The 27,219-nt window shown below is 44.5% G+C and overlaps 1 protein-coding gene across 1 annotated transcript in view; it reads left to right on the top strand.

Annotated features, from left to right (window-relative positions):
• The window catches only part of FOXO6 (forkhead box O6), a 268,410-nt gene extending 252,797 nt beyond the window's left edge, over positions 1 to 15,613 (top strand). Inside the window, exon 2 of the mRNA XM_078681905.1 lies at positions 8,418 to 15,613. Within this exon, the coding sequence (XP_078538031.1) occupies positions 8,418 to 9,842 (1,425 nt within the window). The 3' untranslated portion in view covers positions 9,843 to 15,613. The remainder of the gene's footprint in view (positions 1 to 8,417) is intronic.
• The last annotated feature ends 11,606 nt before the right edge of the window (positions 15,614 to 27,219 follow it).

The following is a 27,219-nucleotide window of genomic DNA, read 5'->3' as shown; positions in this document are numbered from 1 at the left end:
CCGAGGCAGTGGTGTAACGTAAAACGATGGGACCCCCCAGCAGAATGTGATGAGGGGTTCCAAGCCTCCCATATCTGAAAGATATTCATTGTCCCTGAGCAGAATGGGGCCCCTTCTGAAGGGATAGGTGGGCCCTGGAGAGTTGGGGGCTCCCCTGCGCTGCAGGAGGTGCAAGGGGCCTGCGTTACTCCCCTAACCTGAGAGGCAGGCGTCTTTGGGTATAAAGAGCCTGGTGAACGTGCTGCTAGTAACTCTGAGATACGTCTGACGTGTGTTTGCGTGACAGGACGTCATACTGGAAGCAGACGCTTGAAGAAATTAAATTGAAGGGAAGTGTGGCAGTCCAGCCGTATGTGTACAGGTGAGCATTTGGCATGTTTGAGCGTGACTGCCAAATGACATTTTACATTACGTCAGGAGAGCGTGCGATGGAGAAAGTGCGTGCATGAAGCATACGTTCATGACTGCAAAACATACAGAAGAAAATATGTTTAGATGTCCTAAGTATATAGTGCCCTGAAGGGCTTTGAGCTGGGATGCCAGCTCTCTACAAATGACACTAGAGCTCAGGCTTACTTGGGAAGGTGACGGGGAGCTGAGATTTTAGTACTTGTTATACAGAACGTTCATCTTGAATGGCTGGACTTCTGTGTATTGCAAAGAATGTCCTGTGCACACGTATATACGTAATATAGTTCTCATGTGAAAACCCAATACATCTTGGTGAAAGTTCAATACATGAGGTCGGAGTCCAGCGTCGTAGATTGTATATAAATTTAATGGTTCAGTGTGGATCAGTACATACGAGAACAAATAGCCGACACACGTTTCGTCACACCGTGTGGGGGCTGTGACTCTTCAGGGCTGTAAAGATAAAATGAGTCTCTAAAACATCACGACGCGCCAGTGTAATATGGCCCAGGATCTGGCAGCGTGGTTTGAAAGGCAGAGCGCCTTTACGTAGTTAGTAAAACAAAGCCTCCGGACGGGTATGTCCGTGTTGGCGTACTGGGCGAGTAGTAGTGAAGCACGGATGTGTGCATGGAGCTCGGGTCAACATCCAGGTAGTGATAGTCTTCCTGACTCCCATCCAAACCCAATCTCTCCTCTTGGACTTCTGTGTAGTGTCTGCTTCATCTTTCTTCTTTACATTCTCTCCTGCTTAGCCCAGTAGAATGTTGCCATTCACATGATGTAATAGAATGCTGCTTAGCTCTAGGAATTCCGTTGAGAGTTAGGGCTGAGCTGGCACCATCCGGCTCCTGGTGGGGTTTAATTTCCTTTACCTTTACTTAATGTATGTACTCTCATCCTTGTACCACCTTACTTAAATAAATATAATTCATTAGAACTACGCGGATCCTGATCATCCTTCACTACATTCTGTATTGCGAAAAATCTGTGCTGTGTGGCGTACAGTAGGCCGGGGACTGAAAATCCTTCCCAGAAGAGGGAAGTGAAAGCTGATGGCGCCAGATAGTCAGCTGGCGCCAGATCTCAGCCCGTTGTGGAGGTCATGCGGTCATGCTTGGGATCTCCCCCTGCAGTCTCTTGTTGGGAACATACTTTTCAGGATGGGTACCTGTGTGTCTTCGATGACACCCAGTGTTTGTAAATACACTTATCTCCCTCCTTAAATGCAATGCATTTGTATTGTAATTGCAATTGTATTGTAATTTGCTGATGCTTGGAAGCCTCATCTCCATATGTGGTCCGTGCCCTGGTAACGTTTCATAATCGCCCTCACTCAACTTTCACGATTATAGAGTAGACATTTCCGAGGCCTACATCCCTTCGGTAGTGCTCTGTGTGCAGCACCCTGCTGGATGTGAATACTGGTAAAAGCACCTCCTGTTCTGGAGCTGAGTAACCCAGTTATCGGTGGTGGTGTCAGGCAAGCTGCTTCTTGCCATAATGACTTTAGGATACATTACGGCTCAGAGTTAAGAAGGGGCTATTCTGGGCAGACCTTTTTTTGGGGCGTTGATGGTAGTTTACTGGCGTTCTTGTCTCCAGCACCCAGCTGAGGTGAATGATTGTCGGCAGCATCACATCTTTTGATTGTTCCTCCAGTGACTTCTCTTTGGGATTCTGGGCCTGATTCTGAGTTTGGCGGTAAGGGAACCACCATAAAAACGGCTTCGGAAACTCCGCCACATTGTTGGCAGTCCACCGGCCGTATTACGATGTTGGAGGTTTGCAGGATGAAATGCCGCAGGAGCACCACCGCCACGGCCAGCCACTCGCCGAGCACCTCGATTGTGACATGTGGAAAGCAGCTACCAGAGAGTGGTACAGACAATGATTCCGCCATCTGAATTATGAAGTGGCTTTCCATCAAGCCGACTCTGGCGGGAGACCAACTGCTTCAAGTCGGCGTAAATGAAGGAAATGGGGGGAAAACGCACCCATTTCCTTCTTTTTTATTCAGTCTTTGACATGGGACCCTTGGTCCAGGTCCCCTCTTTGCAGCAGTAACTTGACCACTAAAAAAAATCAACCCCTCCATCGCAGAAATCCAGGTAAGCCCATTTCTCCCTTAAGTCCCATTGACTTGACTGTACACACTTGGTCCGGACTCCAGCAATGGAAAAGTGCTTGAACAATATATTTTCCACATGTATTATGAATATGTGTACATGTCAAACACCTGCATTGACACATATAGAACTATATTTAGGAAATTGCTGACCGCATCCCGCACCAGTCTCCTGCCATCAGGGAAACCATCGCCGAGAGACCAATAGTTTATCGGTAACATCATAATCTGCTCGGCGGTATACAGTCAACATGGCGGTCGCGGAGTGCTTTCAGATGTTGCCAGCTGCAACATCATAATACAGCGGGCATTAATGCCTTCAGCGCAGCGGAGTTGTCAGTCCCAGCACCACAGCGGAACAGTGGTTACACTGCCAAACTCATAATCGGGCCCTCTGTCTTCAATTGGATCTGGGTGCCCATAGTTCAATGGCCCTAACCTGGTCTTATCTGATTATGTCATATGGTGTGATATTGTGCTGGTCTCTTCAATTCTTGCCTTTTAATGGTTCTGTTGATTTAGTGGATACAGTGGCATGCTTCTTTTGCAGCTGGTGAACACTGTCACTCATGTGACTCAGTTGTTCTGGTCTCTTCCATCATTGCTTTTATATGGGTCTCTCATTTGGAATTGGCATGGTGGTATGCTTTGTTTTCAATGAGTGAGCACTTTCACTTAATGGGTTGTTCTTTTGGTCTGGTCTTTTTTATTCCAGAGCTTCTCTGGTGTGTCATCTGGTTGGGTATAGTGGCATGCTTTGTGTGCATTTGGTGAATACTGTCAGCCACAGGCCATTGTCTTCTTCTGGAGTTATTGTATATGAATGGACCTGTACTTAATCATTGGAACAACTGTATACGGAATATGTTTTTATGTAAAATGGGCGACTCAGGGCTTGCTTCTTTGTTGGATTTGATTTTTTAAGTGACTACTTTTCCACTGGGTGCTGGCGTTGATTTGGCCGAAGTCTGTCTGCAGTGATCACATGACCTGACATGCATACTTTATGGGTAACACTAATTGTCCTAATGATATGTGTATTCAATTTGCCAATGCGTGATATATTCTTTTCCCCAAGACATAAAGACATGTGCCAGGGTGAGTGAGGTCATCTGCAGAGCAGCTTTTTGGTTATAAATCATTATCCTTTTGGGTAGACCCTTAAAATCTTGTGAAAATTCTGGCACCAAGATGGATGTGATCACAAACAGATTGACCTGAAGATTTTCTCCCCAGTGGACGTCTACTTGTTCGACAACTTCATGAACAAATTTAAAAAGTGGGTATCAACTGCCCACCTAAAATAAAACAGTCTAAAATAGAATCCCTACTAATCTCTCAAAAAACCCCAATTCAATTGATTTATGCTCTCTCTTAGATGTCAAACATCATGGATAACAGGGCAAACCCAAAATAGCAAATCTCTGCGATGGCCAAGAACACAAGATACCAACTCAGAATTCTTTGGGGCATCAGACAGTTCTTTCTTTATTAAGAGTTACAATGAATGCTCCAGGCATTTTTTCTCGCCAGACTGGATTACGGAACCATTTTCTAGTTGTATTCCATAGAGTTCATCTAGTCCCCCTTAGAGCTGTACTCCATGTGGCTGCTTCTTTGTTTCCGGTTTTAAGAAATTAGACCGCATTTCTCTTGTTCTTCTAACCCTTTAGTGACTCCCAGTGATGCTACAGCTCAATGTAAGAATAGGTGTTATCCCCCATAAGGCCTTGTATAACTCCGAACCTGCCTATCTGATTAACAAACTGAAAAGCTATGTTGGAAATGTTGCTTGTGCCTCGCACATTTCATCTTGAACTGTGTATGAAGCAGCCCTTCTCCATCAGTGTAACAAGGACCCTCTTAGTTTATGGACAACCCCATGTCTTGATAGTCTTTAAAAAGCAATTCAAATCACTATTATTATTCAGACATTTTAGTTAAAGTCCATTCCAAGCTATAACCCCAATTGTTGTTACTGTGTTGCATTGACTGTATTGTAAGTCTGTACAAAATGTGTGTAGTTTGCTTTTGCTTTTGCTTAATTCTGCAGAATTTAAGCAAAATTATGCTTAACTATGTGAAATGCATATCCTTCATTTAGCACTATATTTTAGCACAAAATGCGTCCTTGTGTCAGTTTTTGACACAAAGACTTGTTTCACACAGAAAAAATAGTGACAAAAAAACCAAAAGCCATATACACCAGATGCTCTTGTTCTAGTTGTTTGCTGTGTTCACTGACTCCTGTGCTATGTTTTTACTGTGAATGACGGCGTTATCACGCAACTGGCATAATGACATATTTTCGGTGATTTCATGTAACAAACATACCATGAAATTCCCAAAATGATACGAAATATGCCACGTAATGAAAATGTCACCCGTTCCTTATCCATGGTAATGTTGCTTTTTATTTTTAATGTCTGATTGCCTTTTGTTATGAACGCCATTCTCCTGTAACGCACTCTAATGCCCTTGACCCAAGTTGGTGCGTTATAAATCAGCAAAAATAAACAAATAATGAAATACATTATTTATAAGGTCCCAGCCCTGCAACCAGAGGGCGGTAGAGTAAGAGTAAAGATTGTGAATTCTTGGTAAGAAGAATTCACCTCCAGTGAGGCGAGAATGTTCTTATAGGTTACATTATGTCCCGGAAGGAAAGATTCTACTGAGGTTGTGGATAAGATTTGTATTGGGGACTGCAGAAATGAATTGAATAGGGAAATATTAAGTTCTGTCTGTGGTTTCATATTGTGGGTGTCAGAGATTCACCTTTAGGCCCCAACATATCCTAGATGGCAGCTATGGACTCCTAAAGACTTTTCCTCTGTATTTGACTGCTCCATCATCGACTTTAACTAGTTTATAGCTCTCTGACTGTTCTTACAGCACAAGTGTTCCCTCTTCTCTGCCCCAGACTTGTTCTCATAGAACACTTGTTAATCCTCGGGTTATGTTTGGCATACATTACATGTAATGTTTGATTTGATTACCATATATGAATTCTTTAGGCTCCGGTCTGTCCCATGAAAGGGCGGCGAGGAGTAGATTCCCATCTGTCAAACGCTGAATCTCCACGTACTCACTGGCCAGAGTCTGACAGATGTGTTCCCATTTGTCCAACACCAACCTTCTCCATGTTCCCGTCATACACTAATTGATCACATGTTTTTGATTTTGCATGCAAAAGGTATCCCATGTTTTCATCAGATTGTCGGCTTCGTTCTGTTTTTATTTAGTTCTACAGGAATCACCAATGATGAATTAATACAAGTGACTATCAAGTGTGTTTTAAATGTTTGTATGTCCTTCCCCTACCAAAATTAGATGATAAAAGTGAGGAAGTTTGACCTGACTACGGATCTGATGATTGTCCTGACTAATCCCCAGATGCATCAAGCATCCATTTTGCGATTCCTTATTAGTGAAAAATAAGGATTCGCTAATAAGGAATAGCAAAAGGACATGCATGAAGAACTCGCTTAAAAAATAGCGATTTCTTAAAATTCCTTAATTGCAACTCGCAAATTGCGAGTCGCAATTAAGGAATACAGGCCCATAGGAATGAATGGGAAGACAATCTCAATTTGCGATTCTCAATTAGAGAATCTCAAATTGAGATTGCAATTTCAAGGGTGCCAGGGGGTCAAAAGGACACCCTGTTGCACCCCTGAAATCTGCATATAGGTACATCTTGCACACACACATCACACACACATGCCCTAGGGCATGTCTGTGTGTAAAATGGAACTTTAAAAAATGCACTTTAGTGCATTTTTCAAAGTTTTTGCAAATTACCATGAAGTTCAACTTCATGGTAATTTGCGCCCCCTATTAGCGAAATCGCAAATTTTTTAACTTAAATGCAATAGCAATTTAAGTAATCGCAATTTTGAGATTTCTTAAATTGCGATTTTTGCATTCTGGATGATGCATCCCAAATGCAAAAATACCGTTCGCAAAGGGGCAGATTCTGAGAATCCGGCCCTTTGCGAGCGGTTTTTAGCTTGATGCATCCGGGCCTAAGTCTTCTTTCCCAAAGTGGCTTAAAGGATTGGCTGAAACATATTGACTAAATAGGATGTTGGGATGATTGAGTCAATTAGCCATCGGGTTTTTCGTTTCTTTTTAATCTTGCCAGAGCAACTGTAAATAAAGTCCTTCTTAGGTCTTTGCTCGTCCCAACAAGATAGATTTCTGGGACGAGATAGGCCCGAGGATGAAGCATGCCACACATTGTGGATGGGAACCCTTTATCTAATAAGAGGGATCATATCTTGTTTATAGCAGCGTAAACACTGATTAATTAGGTCAAAAGTATCCCGCGATACTTTTTGCGTGTTGAGAGTCAGTCACATGCCTGACATGTATCTGAATTGCCCTGCCCTAGTGGCCTTCCAGATGCAGCAGCCTTACCCTACTGCGCCCCATAGGCCAGCATCAGCCCCGTCTCAATGGGGGTGAACAAGCAGTTGTGAAGAAAGGGTTAAGGTGGGTGCCTTACCTGCAGTTGCACTTTTTAAAGAGGCGAGATTAGAGCACATAATGTATTCTCCCCACACACGGAGGAGCAATTAGTTCTAAACATGGCTTAATCAGTCACTGCGAGATTGATTTCTGGAAGCCTGGATCTGCCGGCTGCTGGCACCGAGCCAGGCTGGAGGCAGCCTCCAAACAAATGAACTGCAGAGAAGCGAGCCATTACATAATATGATATATGAGGCCCATAACTCACGCTACTGTTCATTAGTATTCCACTGTAAAGCGGCAGAGGAGGAAAACTTTTCAGACTCTTCAAAGCAACTTTACTCCTAGGGTTATTTTCTTGTTTTACACTTTGATGAAGCCACCTCAGCCTGAAGATCGGGGGCTGCTTGACCTGTTTTTTGTGCCTTAAAAGGGTGAAATTAAGGTTTTCAGGAATCAGTGGAGCCCCTAAACTCAGAAAGTGTGTTGTGTGCATGTGTCTGTATAACACAGACCCCTGCCGTGTGGCGCAGGAGGGTCATCAACCTTTCAGGGGTCCCTAACTCTTCAAGGGGCCCCTATTCAAGCCAAGGCCAATGAATGGCTGCGAGATAGTGGAGACTTAGGGCCCCCTCTTCACATCCTGCAGGGGTGCCTCATTTTGTGTTACGCCACTGGTGTAAGTACATTCTATAATGCTGCGGTAAGCTTCGATTGAAGAAGGAAAGATCCAAATCCCTTCTAAGCACTTGGGCGAACTTAAGGTGTGGATTAAGTGCTCATGAAGGGTTGCAGACTGAGAGTTGTATACCTCGAATATCTCCAGTACATTAGCACCTTGCTAAAGTGTCAATCAGTGCTAGCTTCCCACTGTGCCCAGACATGCCAGTTTTCACTCTGTCCTACACTTCCTGCTCCTTACACTGACCATCAATGCCAGCGTCTAGCTCGGTCCACATGGGGCCCCTCATCACTCTGCCCAACAGAGCTGAGTAGACCTTGTCAGGAGGGTGGCAACAGCATATCTGGTTCCATAATCATTAGATCTTTGCCTCAGCTGTCCTGTGTAGGACTCTAACCTAGCCCTTCAAACACTTGGCTGTCTGGAATCTCTTCCAGCTTCTGTTTTAGTTCTATTAGCAGTATCTTTATTTATTTTTTCTGTATATAATCACCTCCTACTTTATTCACTCCATATGATATTCTACTTCAAATGGGTCTAGAGAGAAGCACCATGACTTTTGTAATAATGCTTTATGTCTTCTGGAACTCTCTGGCTTACCACAAAAATGTTTCCATAAAGTTGGGGAAGTGGGATGTGATCATCAAGATGTTATGGTTTAAATAAAAGCAATATCGAAGATTTTGATACTCAAATTAAAATGTTTCTTCTTTGTCTTCACAGAATTCCATCCGCCACAACCTGTCTCTGCACACCCGGTTCATCCGCGTCCAGAATGAAGGCACCGGGAAGAGCTCTTGGTGGATGCTGAACCCAGAAGGGGGAAAAACTGGCAAGACGCCACGTCGACGTGCTGTGTCCATGGACAACAACAGCAAATTCCTGAGGATCAAAGGGAAAGCTAGCAAGAAGAAGCAACTGCAGGCCGCGCAGGAGCGTGGTGATGACAGCCCAACGTCTCAGCACAGCAAGTGGTCTGGAAGCCCAACATCCCACGCGAGCGAGGAGTTCGATGTGTGGGCAGACTTCAGAACCAGGGCCAACTCTTCTGCCAGCACAATGAGTGGAAGACTGTCTCCCATTATGGCAAACAATGAACCAGATGACCTTGAGGATGATGATGGAACACCATCCTCCCCACTGATGTACCCGAGCCCCTCCAGCACTATGTCTCCTGCCTTGAACACAAGGTGTTCGGTGGAGCTACCAAGGCTTACAGATTTGACTGGTACCATTAACTTGAACGAAGGGCTAGGGGAGAGCCTTCTTGATGACTTACAGGACAACTATAATATCAGCCCTTCTCAGCAGCTTACACCAGGGGCTTTAAGGCAGAGACCCTCCAATTATAGCTTCAGTTCCAAGTGCTCCTCATTAGGTTCTGGCTCCAACACGTACTTAGGAACCATATACAGCCAGCCTGCGATGAACATGATGAGACGTTTGCCAATGCAAACCATACAAGAGAACAAGCAGGCCAATTTTCCACCAATTAACTCATACAGGAATTCTTCACTGCAGGATTTGCTTTCCTCCATCTCTTATGCACACAAAGAGAGCATGACGCAGGCTGACACCTCCATGTCTCACCACAACAGTGCGGTGCCGCCACGCAGTCACAGACAGAATAGCATCATGTGTGGAAACGGGGAACCGGGTTTGTCCTCTTTTCCTTCTCATTCTGCAAACCTAATGAAAAGCCACCCTTTGTACCACCTGTCGCCATCCAACCATCATCATCATCATCACCCTACTGTCAGCAACAGTGCCTTACCTAACCCAATCAGCCTTATGAGCTTGCCTAGTGACACATGCAGCATGGCTGCCATGCCTCACCATGGGCCCCTCCACCCATACTTTAATAACCAGGGGTCGCACATGAGCTTACTGGAGTCGCTGCAGGGGCCCTACCAAGGGGGCTACCACCCCCCGGTTCTAAACCAGGACAAATTTCCAGCAGACCTCGACCTGGACATGTTCAATGGCAGCTTGGAGTGTGACGTGGAGTCCATCATTCTCAACGACTTCATGGACAATGATGAGATGGATTTTAACTTTGACTCTGCCCTCCCGCCACAGAATGGCATGAGCATGGCCACATTGCCCAATGGCCCTCAGCCGATGAACCAGAGCTGGGTGCCTGGGTGAGGTGAAATGAAGCCTCTCCACCACGGAGAAACCTAGGGGACATTTATCCATTTCTTTTCTGCCTTTATTTGTTAAGACAGGCTAGAGCCATCTGTTGAAACTTGACGACACTAAGCGTACAAGCACTCACAACCCATAGGAAGACATTTCTATGTGCATAGAAAGTTCTCTATCCATTCCAGGTGTACTGTGTGCTAGGTCAGATATGTCAAAGCTGTCTGCTACAGGCTTGAGGTAGCTCAGATGTCCACTGTCTAGCCCCACTCTGGCACTATTCCCATTAACAAATCAATAGAGTGAGAATGAGACTGAGCAGACACCCCTCTCTTACATTAAGTTTGTAATCAAAGTAAAGGTAAAATGAAATGTTTCAGAACTTGCTTCGAGGGCTACCATGCTAAGTCTGTGAGGATTTTTTTCAGTGGATGCATTTTTAGCCTTTAAATTGTGCATGACGCTCCCACGGCCAACAACTATAGAAAGCACTTATTGCTGCTTGTTGGCAGCTGGATGGGTGGAAGCTAAGGCCTCATAATGTCACAGGCTCTGTTTTAGGATGACATGCTGTTAGCCATGCTATGCACACTGTCAGGTATTCACAATGACCCCCTACTCAATGAAATTCCAAAGTGGCTTTGCGTTGCTTCTCTACAGCTCTAACTTAATGGCCAAAAGATTTGAATTCCCAAAGTTTATTTTATCTGCCACAATTCATCTTTTTTACCCATTCAATTGTGACACGTGCAGTAGCTGACAAACAATTACACCCCCTGCTAAATGTGTCTCTAACACCAAGACACTTGTGCCAGATCTGGTCTGCCATTTTTAATTTGCATGTTTGGGTAGAAGTGCCACCAGGAGACCTTAAAGGGCCATCCAGTCTGAAAAAACAGTTTTCTTTAACCAGGCATGTATTATTACATCATCCACTGGATAAACCATTAAAAATATAGAACCCCTTCACAAAAAAACAGCGCAAACTGGCTCTGAATAGGAACACTGACATCAATCTGATGGCCGAGCCCAGGCATGACCTTTGCCAGCCATCAATTGACCTGGTTCAATTGCCTGCACCTGTTCTAAATTAAACAAGGGTTTCATTTTAGACTAGTTTTACTGTCAGCGTGTCTGACACTCCATAGCAAAGCCCCTTTGGACTCAGTAATGTTTGAGCGAGCTGTATCATGCAGAGCCTTTGCCTGAGTCGGCAGCCATATTGTTTACCATGGGTCTTCCTTACTGCTGCCTATATTGGCAGATAGGATGTGTCTGTTTCAGACCAACTACAAGCACATGCAAATTCAATATTTCATTAAGCAAAAGGAAACCTGCTTTATTATTGCGATTTTTAGTTAATATTAGACAGAACAGGGAACGATGTGCTTGATCATTACATTTTGAGCAATAATGAGAAATAACTCAGAGACAGATATGCTCAGTACAAGGATGGAATACAAAGCGGGCTTTCTTAGTTATAAGCATTTATGTATGCCTCCTGCTAGCCACCATTGACAAGAAGTGCAACGGCTCAATTAAACCAGGAAAGAAGAGCAACGCAGGATTTAACCAATGGCAAGCAGCAGGCGGGATTACACTCAATATACTGTTAACAGCAGGTCTTGCAGACAGCGCATGCGCGTTGTATAGGCTCGACCAAAGAAATGGTGATGGGTGGCACGGCATGTCTGGGTGGCTGGTGGGGCCAGCACAAGCCAGACACACTATCAGGTTCAGACTGACAGCGTGACTGGCTGCGTTCATGCCTCCATGGACATCGGCAGGACCCTTCCTGTTTAGGCACGCCACCTCTGCTCATTTGATATTTCGATCGAGGGAAACTGTTGTCCTTCTCCAGTTCCAGTGGGTTGCGTTGCCTGGCACCCTTCTACAGATTGGTAAAAACCCATACAGACCATGACACCCCTTGTCAGGAGATTTCTTTTCACGTCTCAACATTTCCAGTATATTTTGAATAGCACCTGAGGATTTATTTATAGATGGGGTACACGTGAACCATGCAATCAGCTCCCCAATTTTATTTTTCGTTTTATTTTTTTTAATTCAATTTAATTTTCCTTGGCAGTTAGTGCCTCATTTAACTAGACCCAGAGAAGACCGCCACGCTCACATTTATATAGACTGGCTGCCCTTGTTCATAGAGTGCCTTGTACAAATGCTCACCTCCTTAGTGTCATCATTATCAAATCCTTCCTTTATAAATTGCCAGACTATCATGGAGGGCATTGTAACATGTAATACAGGAAAGACTACAGGCAAAGGGCACACATGAGTTCAATACGGATCCACAAGCACTCCCTATCTGCTGGTACCAGGAAAGCATAGGAAGCCATAATGGTAGCCCATGAGGAGAGAAGCGAGGTTTCAAAGGGCCGCAAGAAAGCCGACGGTAGTTAGGTGGGAACTATCATTGTAGAAGCACCTAGCAGTAACTAAATGAAGAGCTGGCTGATCATCCACTACCTGCCATTTCCAATGGAAGAGACTTAACGATGGAGAGCAGAAAGTAAAAAGAACACCTTTTGTTTTTCAAAATATTTTTTTTACTTTATTTTGCAAAAACAATTGGCACTGAAGCAAAGGAATGTGTTTTCAACTAAGAAATTAACTTTTCTTTAAAAAAACTTTCATCTGGTTTATTTTCAATAATGTTCTGCGTGAGATGTGTTTTTTTTCATGTCCAGCCATTCCTGACTTTTTGTTCTGTATTTTTGTAACACAAAACAACTCCCACAGACTTAGCATGTGCTTTCAGTAGAGTGTTAAGAGGCATATTGTCAAATTTGCTAGATTAAACACTCTGCGAAGAAATGAAAACCGAAAAGTCAGAATTTAAAATGTGTTTTTTGGAAGCGATAAAAAAATGTCTGTCCTTAGGTATGAGTATGTATGTATATGAAGCTTGTAAGTGAGAGCACTCCAGAGTGGCAATGACAAAGTACAATCATTGAAAAGTGTTTCCCACAATACTCTCGTGAACAGTTTGGTGATAATGCAAATTCCCTTTTGGAAGAAACACGACGGATAGTCCAAGCTAGAGGTGGACCCGCCAATAGAGGAGAAGATATTTCGACAGGGTGTTGTCTCTAGTAGGCCAGTAGGGTAGAGCACAGTGAGTCACATATCATGTGGAACCATTCTTCCTACTAGCCTTGTCAGAGGCAATGGCCTGTCGAACTTCCGTAAATTCTGAATGCATCATTCTGCATCTTCCATGTGGTGCTTGGATCAACACCCATGCACAACAACAATGTCATCAGCATCTGCTCAGAGCTTTTCTTTACCTGATAGCTCCTTGAAGGGGGCTTCAATATGTTCTTGGGACTAATAAGCTAAAAGTGGCCTTATCAGGTGGACGGCAACAAAACTGTCTTCTTGCTTGCGGTGCACCCCTGCTCTGTGCCGCTCTACCGTAGAAAACGTATTTCATTCACTCAGACCCTATTGAAACAGGTACAAGCAAGGGTTGACTTTCTTAACAAGACATTGATACAGGTTCAGTAATTATTGTTTACATTGTTTTATTCATGTACAGATTTTAATATATATATTATATATACAATGTTTCTTGAATGCTTTTTTATTTAAATAGTTTAAATTAATTTTATACATTCAGATTATTTGCTTTTCAACATGCGTATCTACAAAAATGGGTATACAAGAAGAGGACGCTGAGCTGAGCACAGGGAATTCTTAGGACTGTTACACCACCTGACCCATAAGGAGAGACTATTGTTTCACAGAAAACAAAATATCTGCCGAAGAAACTGGATACCAAGATCTTTGTTCACTATGGTTTTAAGTAATTGTCTCTGGAAACCATATCCCCAAGGCACTTCCATCAGCAAATTTTCCAGATAACATTTTTGTCACAGACAATATCCAACATTATCTTTATCTCCAGCAGAGGTGAAGTTGGCAGTAGGGCATTTGCGAGGTTGACTGGCAGGGTGCCACCACAGTACAGTCAGGAGGAGGGAGGTCAGTTTTGTTAGATGTCAATCATGGCAACCTTTTAAAGTTTCTATTTAGGAAAGTCTTCCTTCGCTCCCTAATGTCAACTTACCACGTGAGTCCTGCTCATTCCTTTTGCACTTTCCTTGCTAAGACACCTTGTGTACTCTGACGGAAAAGGCCCATGCCTACCTCTCCCAACATCAATACCTCAGACCTTTGAAGACCCCTTCTCACTGACTGTTGTGGTTTTCAAGTGGTGAGGCGAGGGCACTGCCATCATTACCAACGTTGATGGTTAATGCAAACCTGCTCTCAACGGCTAGAAAATTCCTATAGTAGAATCCTAGAATATTGGTCACAGGTGAACATTGCTGAGCTTTAGAGTATTTTTTCCTTTATGCAGCCTTTAAACTCTCAAATTGTTGGGTCATAAAATGTACATTTCAGGCAAAACTGGTTGCTGTCTCTTTAGCATCTACTGCCTCACCTTTGTAATCTGCCTCTGCCTACCATGCTCAATCCCCACGTGTCAACCACACTCAAATTGTTCTCACCACTGGTCAACCTCATATCCATCTCTGTCTTTTTAAACAGCCTGGTCCTACGGAGGCATGAAGTTTGACTGACTGAGGGTCAGGGGACTTCCCTTTTGAATATGCCATTCTAGAGGTCTGGTTCTGAATGCAGCATTGCAGGAAGCACCTCTCTTTGACCCGGAACAGATGGGTGGGGCCCACTCATCCCTCCTTGGTCATGTCACTGTTACCTCCTTGTCTATCAGTAAACACTTGAGCGGTACGGGTTGGGCTTCTTTCATATTGGCTTTCATATCAAAACATGTCACTAAAGAACCAGTTCCTCCCTTACTCATGTGCGTAGTCATAGTTCCTGACACTATATTCCCTTGTTCCGCTGTCGCGGAACAGAGGCAACAGCCATTATTTGGACCTACCCCAGCTATATCTTCGTTCAGCAGACAGAGGTAGCGAAATACATTGCTTCCACCCTAATAAGAGCTGAGGTGAGATGTTTGTTGCGGCAGGCATACATATGTGGCCTATACCAAAAGTCCTGCTTTGTCTTACTCAAAGTACACGAGGGAGGGGCATTAAACATGTATTGCACTAGTTTCGTGCCAAGCAGTAACGACCTCAAGAGAGGGACTTCTTCATTTCTAATGCTCTGGCCGAAGTGGAGGTAAAACCTTGAGGGTTTCATTTCCAACCAAGGAACAAACCCTTAGACCATAACTGTTTCAGAAACTATTTTTGTTATTTGTTGGTTTTCTACGGCTTGCATGGGTACTATTTACCCCGATTCCCTAATGCAATTGGAATGCCAAGTCTTCTAGCCAATCAGGATGCGAGTTTCTAATCCCAGTGTTCTAGGCCGTGCGCCATAGGCTCACACACCCAGTGGCTGTTCAGCAGAATGAACCCGCCTATCCTTGCCTTCCTAGCCCAGCACAACAGCAAGCACATGGTGTGCGACAAACGCTGTACACGACGATCACAGAGCAAAGACAAGAATGCAGTGAATGTTGCAGAATAACTGGTTCAACTGTTTTCCTCTTAATGTCTTTTTTTTAAACCCCAACCCCTTAATTTATAAATGTACAGATTGGGGCTTTTCAGTTAACACGAGTTGCGATGGGCTGTTTCTCTCACCGTGCATATGTCATGTGCGATGTAAACTACTTGATTGTGCTGTTATAGTTTGTGTACGTGACGACGTAAGGAACTGTGTATAGTGCATTGTACAGCATATTTTCATGAATAAATTTGTTTTAAATATGACATGTTGCCTGCAGTTTTTGAGATGGTCGGCCACGAGGTTGTGTGTATAGAGGATGTGTGGGCTAACACTCCGGGAACAATCGAAACATAAAAAAAAAATCTTTTGGATCATCCATCAAATAAGGAACAACCAAGGTCAACGGAGCACACAGACGTGGTCAACTACAACAGAGTGCATTCCAGGCGTCCATTACCAGGTCAGGCATATATGCTTTGGGTTCGATCACAAATCACAAGCGCATACTGAGGGATCAACTGGCACATAACGAAAACACATTAAGGTTTCAGCCATAACATAGAGAAAACACCCACTGGAATCAACTGACTCAAAATGAGCACACACACCTGGCTCAATCAGCCACTCCCAAAAGATTGATCAAAGGCACATAAGGAACGCAGCAAAATAGTAAACACACCAAACGCCCTTAATGATCAACTGGCACGAACAAACCCACACAATTTATTGGTGCATGGTGAACATGTCCTCTGGGATCCACTGGCACGTAATGAACATACACCAGGATCCACTTGGACAGAAGGATTGAACACTGTAAAAACCGCGTCAGTCAATCCTCGGCCAGTGTTTTGTCCAATTAGCCCCCAAAACACACTCTACTGGATTGACTGGAAAATGGGGTAATAACTGACTAGTGCAAAGGGATCTCACACATTTCAAGATGCACCACCGTATAAGGAAAATATACTGTGATATCAACTAGCCCTCAGCAAACACACACTCTGAGATCAGCCAGCATATAAGGAAAACATACTAGGAGATAAACTGAAGAATAAAAAACACCCACTCGGAGACCTGAAGGACTGGACTTTTTAACAGTACCAGCGGTGCCAGGGAACAACACCTATAACCTTCATGGGATACCTGTTTCGGCGCACAAACTACAGAGACACGGGACACTTCCTTCGGCGTCAGAGATTCAAGGTTTATTACTGCAGGGAACACAGAAGTCACGACAAGTACAACACGTGCAACTTGGGGAGACTGCTTCAAATTGGTTCTGTGGATCGCTCCTTTTATACAAAATTAACTCATAGGACAACATGGTACACAAAAGTTTACAACCTGGTTCCCATAATTATCCCCCAGAGGGGTCGCTTTGGTCACTTTGGTACACATAAGGTCCGGAACATAAGTGCGGAAACATTTGGCGGTTCCCAACTGTAAAAACCCATCTTCCCAACATTAGTGAATTCCAATCGGCAGTAAAAACAGATCGAAATAGGGACAAAGACAGGTGCAGAGGGAGATGGAGACAGTGGGGAAATCGAAAAGGGTGTAAAAGGGGAGGTATCCGGAAACACGAGATACAGGCATCAAAGGGACGTGCCTAATGAGATGCACGGCTGAGACAATAAACCGGACGGCAAGATGAGCCTCGAGCGGGGCCATCTGCCTTACAGTATCATCCCCCTCATCGTAAAAGATATTTACAAAGCACATGTGTCTTCCACAAATATCCTGAGAGTCCCAGGGTGACGAAGCGGACAGTGTCCGTTCGCTGGCTACTTGAGGGCAAGAGACAAAATGGATGCCGTATCTAAGATGGAACCCGTGGGTACAGATGAAAAACTCACATATCAAATGAACGGTTTAAGTTAGCACAGCGAAACTGCGCACACTTACTAAACTCGTCATTTGCGGTTCTTAGATACCAGACTCGACCATATTCGTGCGAGTCGAAAACATCACTTAAAATTGTCACGGAACCTCAGACGCTCCTTTTGCCCTCATGTAGGCAAGCACTAGTCGGAATCATATTCGATATTCATCAGACCCTCGAGATGTTGTTGTAGCATAGCTCTGTCCAATCGAGACCCTTTGGTAACAGGTGGCTGTCTCATACACGTTGTAGCACAGAGGCCACATAAGGCAGGACCGCACTGCACGCAAAGGCAACACGTGAACAGGAACACTACAACGACTCCAATGATCGTCAGAATTTTCCAACCCCAAGTCGACATCAGGCCCCAAAACCATCCAAGTAGCGTCCAATCCCCTACATCCACGTGTATGGATTCGGAAATCTTATGCAACTTCGAGATGGCTTGATAGACAGTCGGGGCGTTATCAGGAATGAAAATACAGCAGCTCGAATGGATCACCTTACATACCCCACCTCGATCTGCTAAGATCACATCTAAAACCATACGGTTTTGTAACGTCATAAGTCTATCCGCCTGAAGTTCTGTGGTGATATTACCAAGGGCACTGGCAGTAATATTAGCTGTCGATTCTACCACTCGAGTCAACTGTCTTAGGTTCCTACTATTAACCATAGGTCCCCAAAATGGGAGGAAACCCTTGAAAAAGTCTCCTGCCTCTTGACCGGCAGTATCCTCTTCGCTAATTACGCCCCTCACAACTCTAGTTTTGTGATAATCTGCATCTACAGTAAACGTCGGAGGCAACAAGTTTGCGATAAAACATGAGCCCATGAAGTCAGAGGGCAACCATGCATATGCACGATCATGACAAATAAAGTATGTACCCTTGGCAGCCAAAAACACAGGGGACGAGACCATTGGCAATATATAATTTTCAGTGCAAGCACTCTCTCCAAGTCGGGCTTTCGATCTACGGCCGCGACCTATTAAACAAAAATTACCAATGTGGGGTACGACCCATATCGGAGGCGAGCTTTTAAGCTGTTTTTCACCAGTGAACACACTATATTCGCCTCTACTTAGGACCCTATAGGCTTGTACCTCTTCTTCAGGGATAAGCGAGGGATCATAGATATCGCTATCTAAATCCTCTATTGCTATAGACAAAGATTTTTGGTACGAGGTAGGACCAGAGTAAGGGGAACGTGGTTCTCGAATGGGGTGGAAACCCAGTGCGCTTCGAAACATTGTTTGAAGTGCTCGAGCAGACCCTTGGGAGCTATACGGTAACACCAGATATGGAGTTCCCTTATCCGTAGTATGTGGCATCAACCCACACACCCAACAATTAGTAGTGTTAACCACTAACTGATGCTGATGAAGGAGTTGAATAAAGGAATTGTTGCGGAATTCTGCACGTCTAGCCTGCTCGTGTTCAGGTAAGCTGTGAAAAGAATGAGGAGAGTCAGTGGAGATGAGTTTAAGATTAGGGGTAGGAGTAGGTATAGTAGAAGGCAAGAAGTAAGACATTGTGTAATACACTCCACCCGCTAATAACGCAGAACCAGTCACAAACAGTACAAATATTTGGAACACAAAACATTTGGTACGACTGAGTTGCTGCAGCTTGAATCTTTGTGCTTGAGCTTTTTCCAAGTCCATCAGCTTCAAAAATGCCATTCCCTATGACCGTCCGCAACGTTTCTTGACGCACTTCGTTCTGTGTAGCAATAGTCAATTCCTAGGAGTTCCCAGGAATCGACGGTCTTTAACCTAGCGTCAAGACCTACTAACCAGGAGGAAGTACACGCGCGGCCCTACGGCCTTTATTTCACAAATATATATATATATATATATATATATATGTATAAAAACAAATGTCTCTCAGCTGTGGAAACAAAAAGTGTAAGGAACGAAGCTCAATGAATATATACAAAATAATTACAATGGTATGAGTGTTAAAACTGATCATGGAAAACGGGATAATGCACTTGTCAAGGGACAGAACGGGGTTTTTTATTAGTCTTTAGTGCTGGATCTTAAAAAATATCGGGTTTTCCCAGGACGTGTCTGTTCGTTAAACAAAAGATCCGTTGAAGGGACAACGCCCTGTTGATCAGCTGAATGTTCTGGTCTTGAGTTTTCTGATGACAAGTGTTCAATAATGCCTTTTTGCTGCACTGAGGATTCTCCGACAGGTTGTGCGTCGCTGAAAGGTACCAACGCCGGCAATCCTTCGGTTTCAGTTGATGCAATGCCTTTCCTTACCCACGAGTCTGCTGGCAACGGAATGGGGACTTTCTTGGTATGGGTGGCATGCACCCAATTTTTCCGCCCCTCAAGACGAACTGCAGTTCTCGTGGCAAGGAGGACCTGATAGGGTCCAGTGAACCTGGGATCCAAATTGTTCTTGCGCGAAAAATTGCGCGTTACCACCCAATCTCCGGGCTGGAGCTGGTGGCCTGGACCCTCCGTCTGTGTTGGCAATGCTTCGTGAACCTGTTGGTGAATTAACCTCAGTTTAGCAGTCAAGTCATGAAGATAATCGATTAACATTGGATACTCAAGTTCACAAAAGGCACCCGGTCTACGGACCCCCCAAACATTGGCAGGACGACCGAACACTATTTCATAGGGACTGAGCCCTACTCGGGAGTGTACAGTTGCCCTTGTTGACAGTAATGCTAAGGGTAAAGCGTCAGGCCACGAAAGACCTGTCGTAGCCTGAATCTTTGCTAGCTTAAGTTTAAGGGTGCCATTGTACCCTTCAACCAAACCAGCTGACTGAGGATGATTGGCACTATGAAATTTCTGTACAATCCCTAACCCGCGACACACACTCTTCATCACGCTCCCAACAAACTCACTTCCGTTGTCTGACCATACAACCCGAGGCATTCCGTAGCGGGAAAAATACTCTTTGAGTAAAATTTTTGCCGTGGATAAAGCCGTATTATCCTTAAGGGGGTAGGCCTCAATCCACCTAGAAAATGCACACACCACAACCAGCACATACTTCAAATTATTACATCTCTCCATGTGGATAAAGTCCAACTGGATAACTTCGAAAGGGTACGCAGGAGGGGCAAAATGACCAGGTGGAGTGGGAGTGCCCTTACCAGGATTGTGCATCAAACACACCATACAATTCTTAACCAAGCGTTCAGCACATTTCGTAATACCATCATTCTTCCACACAGGAAACAGCAATTTACAGATACCTTTCGCGCTAATATGTGCTAACCCGTGTGCCATAGTCACAATAGCCAGCACATACGCATCAGGCAACATCCATCTTTTCTGTTCCGATAAGTCAGTCCAACAACCATTCGCATCCAACTTTCCCGTACTTTCTTTCCACTTCGCCTTTTCAGTTTCGGTGGCCTCATTCTGAATTGCTTTCACACTCTCGATAGTGTTTTCACACATACTTGATTCTGCAGGCCACCTAACCGAACTCGTCACATACATTCGAGTGCTAATGTTCCGGGCAGTCTCTTTAGCAGTCTCATCCGCAAACGCATTACCACGACCAACATCATCCATCACTTTACGATGCGCACTACATTTAACAATCGCCACTTGCTTAGGCAACGTAAGTGCATCCAAAAGATCATTTACAAGCTGGCCATGCTGAATCTTCGTACCATGTGACGTAAGGAATCCTCTCTCTCTCCACAGTCGTCCAAAACTATGTGCCACACCAAATGCATACTGGCTATCTGTAAACACATTCACCCGTTTATCTTTAGACAATACACACGCTCTCGTCAAAGCAATTAGCTCAGCAGCCTGAGCCGAATTTTGATTTAATCTTGCACTTTCCACAATCGTTCTCAATGTAACTACAGCATACGCGGTCGTCACATCACCGTTCGGCAACTTGAAACAAGAACCATCCACATACAAAGTACCATCGGGATTTGTCAATGGAGTATCTTTTAGGTCAATGCGACCCTTGGTTTCCTCTTCAGTTTTGAGATAGCAGTCATGTACTGCTTCACCACTTGATTCTGCGTCGATCGGCAGCAATGTTGCTGGATTCAACACATTACATCGTTTTATCCGTATATGACTGGCCAGCAACGTCAACTCATATCCAGACAATCTTGCACTTGTCAGATGTTGAGTTTTCGTTCGGTTCAATAGAGTGTCGACTGCATGCGGAACCATTACCGTAAGTATATTATCCATGACTAGACCTGCAGACTGTCGAATGGACGCCGCAGCTGCCGCTGTTGCCCTTAAGCAACTTGGCAAGGCTCTTGCTACTGGGTCTAAAGTCGAAGAAAAGTAGGCACATGGGCGTTGCTTACCACCAAAAGATTGTGTCAAAACACTCAACGCGCAACCATCCCTCTCGTGAACGTATAGTGTAAATGGCTTACTGTAGTCAGGGGTACCCAACACAGGAGCCGAACACAGCGCATCACGCAATTCAGAAAAACTTTTCTGACATTCTTCAGACCAAGGTACTGGGGATGAAACATCCTTGCACGTAAGGGCTATCAATGGTTTCGCCAACAATGAAAAATTTGGAATCCATTGTCTGCAGTAGGACGTAATACCTAAAAAGGCACGAACATCTCTCTGGGTTTTTGGCACAGTCATTCGGGAAATCGCTGCAATTCTCTCTGGGGTCAACCTTCTCCCTTCTCTTGACAATAAGTGACCTAAATAGGTAACTTCTTGGCAACAATACTGTAGCTTTGAAGGTGATACCTTGTGGTGCAAGTCATGTAGATAGTGCAATAATGATACTGTAGCCGTTTTGCAAATAGCTTCTGTATCAGCTGCCACTAAAAGATCGTCAACGTATTGAATCAAAGCTGCACCTTTAGGCAATACAAAGGCATCAAGCTGACCTTTAAGTGCTTGGCTGTAGATTGATGGACTCTCACAGTAACCCTGTGGAGCGCGTTTTAGCCTAAAACTGCGACCTCCTAATGAGAATCCGAACAGGTCTCTGCTTTCCTCTGCAATCGGGATGCTAAAGAAAGCATTCTTTAGATCGATCACTGTGAACCAGGAGGCAGATGCCGGAATCATTGTTAACAAAGCCGTAATGTCAGGGACCACAGGAAATTGCGGAACCACTATTTTGTTTACCTCTCTCAAATCTATAACAAAACGATACACAGGAGATTTAGTTGGGTCAGTTCGTTTCAGAATTGGCAATACAGGGCTATTGCACACGTTTCCACGAGTTTCTTCAACAACACCTTTTCCAATGAGATCATGAACGATTTCTAACAGCGCTCGTTCGCCCTCAAGAGAAATACGATATTGAGGTAAACGCGGTAATCGCGCATTTGGTTTTAATTGAATCACATAGGGTGGAATGTCTAACAGGCCCACGTCATTGGGACCTGTGGCCCATAAGGACGCAGGGAGGGAATTCAATTCCGGTGGGAATTTATCAACCGATAAATACATGGGAGAGATCACTCTCCTTCCCAATGTAAGCTCCACTCCTTCAGGGGAACAATACAATGTTGCATATAATCGTTTCAACAAATCCAGGCCCAAAAGATTTTCACCACAACCTGTAGATAGAATCAGTGGAGCCGTTAGCTCACGAGGTCCAATCATAAGAGGCAAAGGGTTAGAGACTGGGTTACTAACAGGGGCGCCAGAGAATCCGACGGAAACGTTCGTTAAGCCAGACAAAGGTGCGCCAGGGAGTTTTGAATGCATGATGGAACTTTTCGTCGCACCAGTGTCTAACAGAAAAGGCTCAACTACACCCGATGTAGTCACTGCAACGTAAGGCCCACTCTGATCGACCGGAACTGACACTACTCCCTCTCTTTGTCGTTGGCTGTCCTAGTAGTGGTCATTTATAACAGTCTCGTGGTCTATATAATAGTCATCAACATTATACTGTGCAGATCGAACTGACCCCGCATTTCGCTGGTCGAAATAATTATTTGCATCCGATTGATTTTGATGACGATCAATCTGATTGTGGGATGAACCACGACCTCTACCACGTGGTGCCGGTTGGGGACCACCGCCACGATTTCCTCGTGTCGACACACCATTCAGACGGTCCCGTAAAACAAGACAATCATATTTTAGGTGTCCCTCTTTCCTACAATATGCGCACTGATTATACCCAAGTGAAGATCTGGGATCAAAGTTGTCAGAGCGCGGCTGTGTTCTATCGAGCTGTGCTCGTGGTCGATACTGCTGTTGTGCATCATTTTGGTTTGATCGTGGAGGGTATGCTTGCTGCAACAAAACCTTCGTTTTGAGTTCTTTCGTTTTCTTTTCTACACAATCACTTTCTTCCTTTTCCCTATTCTCATAATACTGAGCCGTTGCTAATATTTGCGCAGGGGTTGAAACTGCCCACGCACTTTCTGAATTCTTTAATTTGTTGCATAGCTCAGGCAGCAAATTTGACACAAATTTGTCAACGAATAACCGCTGACCTCCCTCAGCGCCCATGTCCTGGCCGCTGTGGTCGACAAACGCTTCCTCAAACCTTGTAAAGAAATCTGAGACACTCTCGTCTTTCTTTTGTTTACAAGCTGATAACTTATCCCAGTTCACCTTCATCGCTGGCATGAGAGTTTTCATGAGCGTAATGATTCTCTGAGGCAAATCCAAGATCAACTGTTCAGGTTTAGCCCCACCGACTTGTAATGCATCAGCTGCTAGCAGTGCAGCCCAATCACCCCCTAATTCAGCTGCGTGATTGGCTTGACGAATTTTAGCCCAAACTGGTTGCGGTACAACATTGCCAAACAACATGTCGATGTCGGCAATATTCATAATAGAAGCTTCTATCAGTTGTGATAACTCCTTATAATAACCAGCCGGATTTTTACGCGGATCGGGTAAGGATTGCTTCACTTGCAAAACTTCCGATCGTTTCCATGGAAGATGTATCCACACCCTTCGAAAATGTGGTAAAACCGGAGGGTTTGCACCGGGGTCACCAGGTACCCATAGCGGCGGAACCTCTCTCATAGGATACTGACCAGGAACCGCTTTCCAGTTCTCAGTGGTATCATCTAATGACACCCGAGAATGTGCTGTGGGTCTGAATGCTAATAAGCGTTCCACGGCACGTCGTACATCGTCTCCTATAATCATACCGTTCGAAAAGCGACTCTGGAGTTCAATTATGTCGGATGGTACATTCTCTACTTCATCATTGTACCATTCTTCTCTCAAAAAGTTACACATCTCCTCAAATACGAATCTCTGCGTTGGCTCATTAAACTGAGAAAACGTATCAAATACTACACGCGGAGTGTAATTAGCAGGATGTCTTATCCACCTATGTGCCATTGTTACTAACGTCTCTTTCTCCCTACCACTAGGGATCTGACTCCGTCTCTGAGGAGTTTCAGATGAATCAGACGAAAATAACGGACCGGAAAGAGGTGAATAAAGGGTAGCAACAGAGTTAGGAACACGCTTATGAACAGAAGGAGAAAGAAAAACAGGAGCAACAACACTAGAGGTAAAAGAAGGCATAGTAGGAACAGACAAGATAGTCGGAGTAGCAGAAACAACAGTCTGCAAAGGTACAGGTACAGGAGCAGTAGGAACGAGGACAGGTGGTGGAACAAACGTAGGGTTAACAGCGGGCTGGCCCGCAGCCGCTGGAGCAACAAGAGGAACAACAGGAGGAGCTATAGGAGGAGCTACAGGAGCAGTAGCACCCTGTACATAAGGAGGTGGTGATTTCATCAAGTATGATAGCAAGGAATCCTCCTTTAAATCTTCTTCTTTCTTTTCTAGATTATTCGGTAAGACTGGGTAACATTTATCTATTTTCATGTGATGCAATCTAGTAGCGATTTCCATATCTTTTTCTTCTTTGTCTTGTCTACATTCTTTTATAGCTTGCATTATCGGAACAAATTCTTGCTTTTTATCCTTTTTAAGTTGTTTGATTTCTTTCTGTTTGGCCTCTTTACGCCATATCCGAAAGGAATCAAACATAGCTGGCCCAGCTTTCTTTAAAAATAATTTAGCCTCAAGATTATCTAAAATCGAAAGTTCAAAAGTTCCGTGTGGTGGCCATCTAAGGTCACCATCTTTCCTTGTATAGCGGATCCAGTAATCATTATAGATTATAGGACCCACACCGTGTCGACTATAAAGATCATGAATAGGAGTTCCAACTGGAGGTATCGGACATGAGTCCTCCAACCGGGAATCCATTGCGCAACATTTGAAAATACGAAACAAATCACTATGGCTAGGCATCGTGCACACTAACCTAGTATCAAACTTCAAGGATTACCGAAGCAATAAAACCTCGTGTAAGTCAAAACCCTCGGTTTTTGGCAATTGCAACTGTCAAATAATACTAAGAACCAATACTAAGAACCACAAATGCAATGGAACCATGCAATACAACAAAGCCTTAAGGCTATTACAAAGCTCGGAGAGCTATTACCACAAAGCCTTAAAGGCTAACCACAAAGCTTTCAAAAAGCTAGAACAACCACTAAGGACTGGGAGCGACCCACAAATACTTAACTCAGAACTTCAATGGCGTCACCAGGAAGGCCCGTCTATCGTCTCGCTTGTACATAAGGTCTACGCCGGGCGTCGAAGACAGGTCGACAGTCAGGGCATCGGTCCGTCGCAGCCGTCAGGAGGCGGGAATCTTCGCAGGGAAAAACTTCGGGCCACTTATTTCGACAACAGGATCGATGAAGCGGGGTGCACCTTCCCTCGGAGATTTCACACGAAGTTCCTCACGATCATCAGGCTTTGGACCGGACCGGTACCGCTGAAGTCGCCCCACGTTGGGCGCCAACTGAAGGACTGGACTTTTTAACAGTACCAGCGGTGCCAGGGAACAACACCTATAACCTTCATGGGATACCTGTTTCGGCGCACAAACTACAGAGACACGGGACACTTCCTTCGGCGTCAGAGATTCAAGGTTTATTACTGCAGGGAACACAGAAGTCACGACAAGTACAACACGTGCAACTTGGGGAGACTGCTTCAAATTGGTTCTGTGGATCGCTCCTTTTATACAAAATTAACTCATAGGACAACATGGTACACAAAAGTTTACAACCTGGTTCCCATAATTATCCCCCAGAGGGGTCGCTTTGGTCACTTTGGTACACATAAGGTCCGGAACATAAGTGCGGAAACATTTGGCGGTTCCCAACTGTAAAAACCCATCTTCCCAACATTAGTGAATTCCAATCGGCAGTAAAAACAGATCGAAATAGGGACAAAGACAGGTGCAGAGGGAGATGGAGACAGTGGGGAAATCGAAAAGGGTGTAAAAGGGGAGGTATCGGGAAACACGAGATACAGGCATCAAAGGGACGTGCCTAATGAGATGCACGGCTGAGACAATAAACCGGACGGCAAGATGAGCCTCGAGCGGGGCCATCTGCCTTACAGTATCATCCCCCTCATCGTAAAAGATATTTACAAAGCACATGTGTCTTCCACAAATATCCTGAGAGTCCCAGGGTGACGAAGCGGACAGTGTCCGTTCGCTGGCTACTTGAGGGCAAGAGACAAAATGGATGCCGTATCTAAGATGGAACCCGTGGGTACAGATGAAAAACTCACATATCAAATGAACGGTTTAAGTTAGCACAGCGAAACTGCGCACACTTACTAAACTCGTCATTTGCGGTTCTTAGATACCAGACTCGACCATATTCGTGCGAGTCGAAAACATCACTTAAAATTGTCACGGAACCTCAGACCATCTACCGCAAAGAGAAACATACACTGAGATGAACTGAGACTGAACACCCACACACCATGAGATCAGCTACCACATAATGAAGCCGTACCCAGGGATCAACTACTGTGAGGTGAGTCAGCACATAGGGCAAACCTACTTTGCGATCAACTGGGTTTAACAAGCACACACCACACGATTATCTAACGTATAAGGAAAACATCCTTGAAGATCAAATGAAGCATATGTTATGTTATGTTATGTTAAGGTATTTGTGAAGCACTTGGCTGCCCCA

The sequence above is a fragment of the Lissotriton helveticus genome, chromosome 3_1 (genome assembly GCF_964261635.1).
Source record: "Lissotriton helveticus chromosome 3_1, aLisHel1.1, whole genome shotgun sequence".
In the NCBI taxonomy this organism is placed as follows: Eukaryota; Metazoa; Chordata; class Amphibia; order Caudata; family Salamandridae; genus Lissotriton; species Lissotriton helveticus.
Note: the sequence above shows the minus strand (reverse complement) of the source record. Positions and strands in the feature narration are given on the sequence as shown.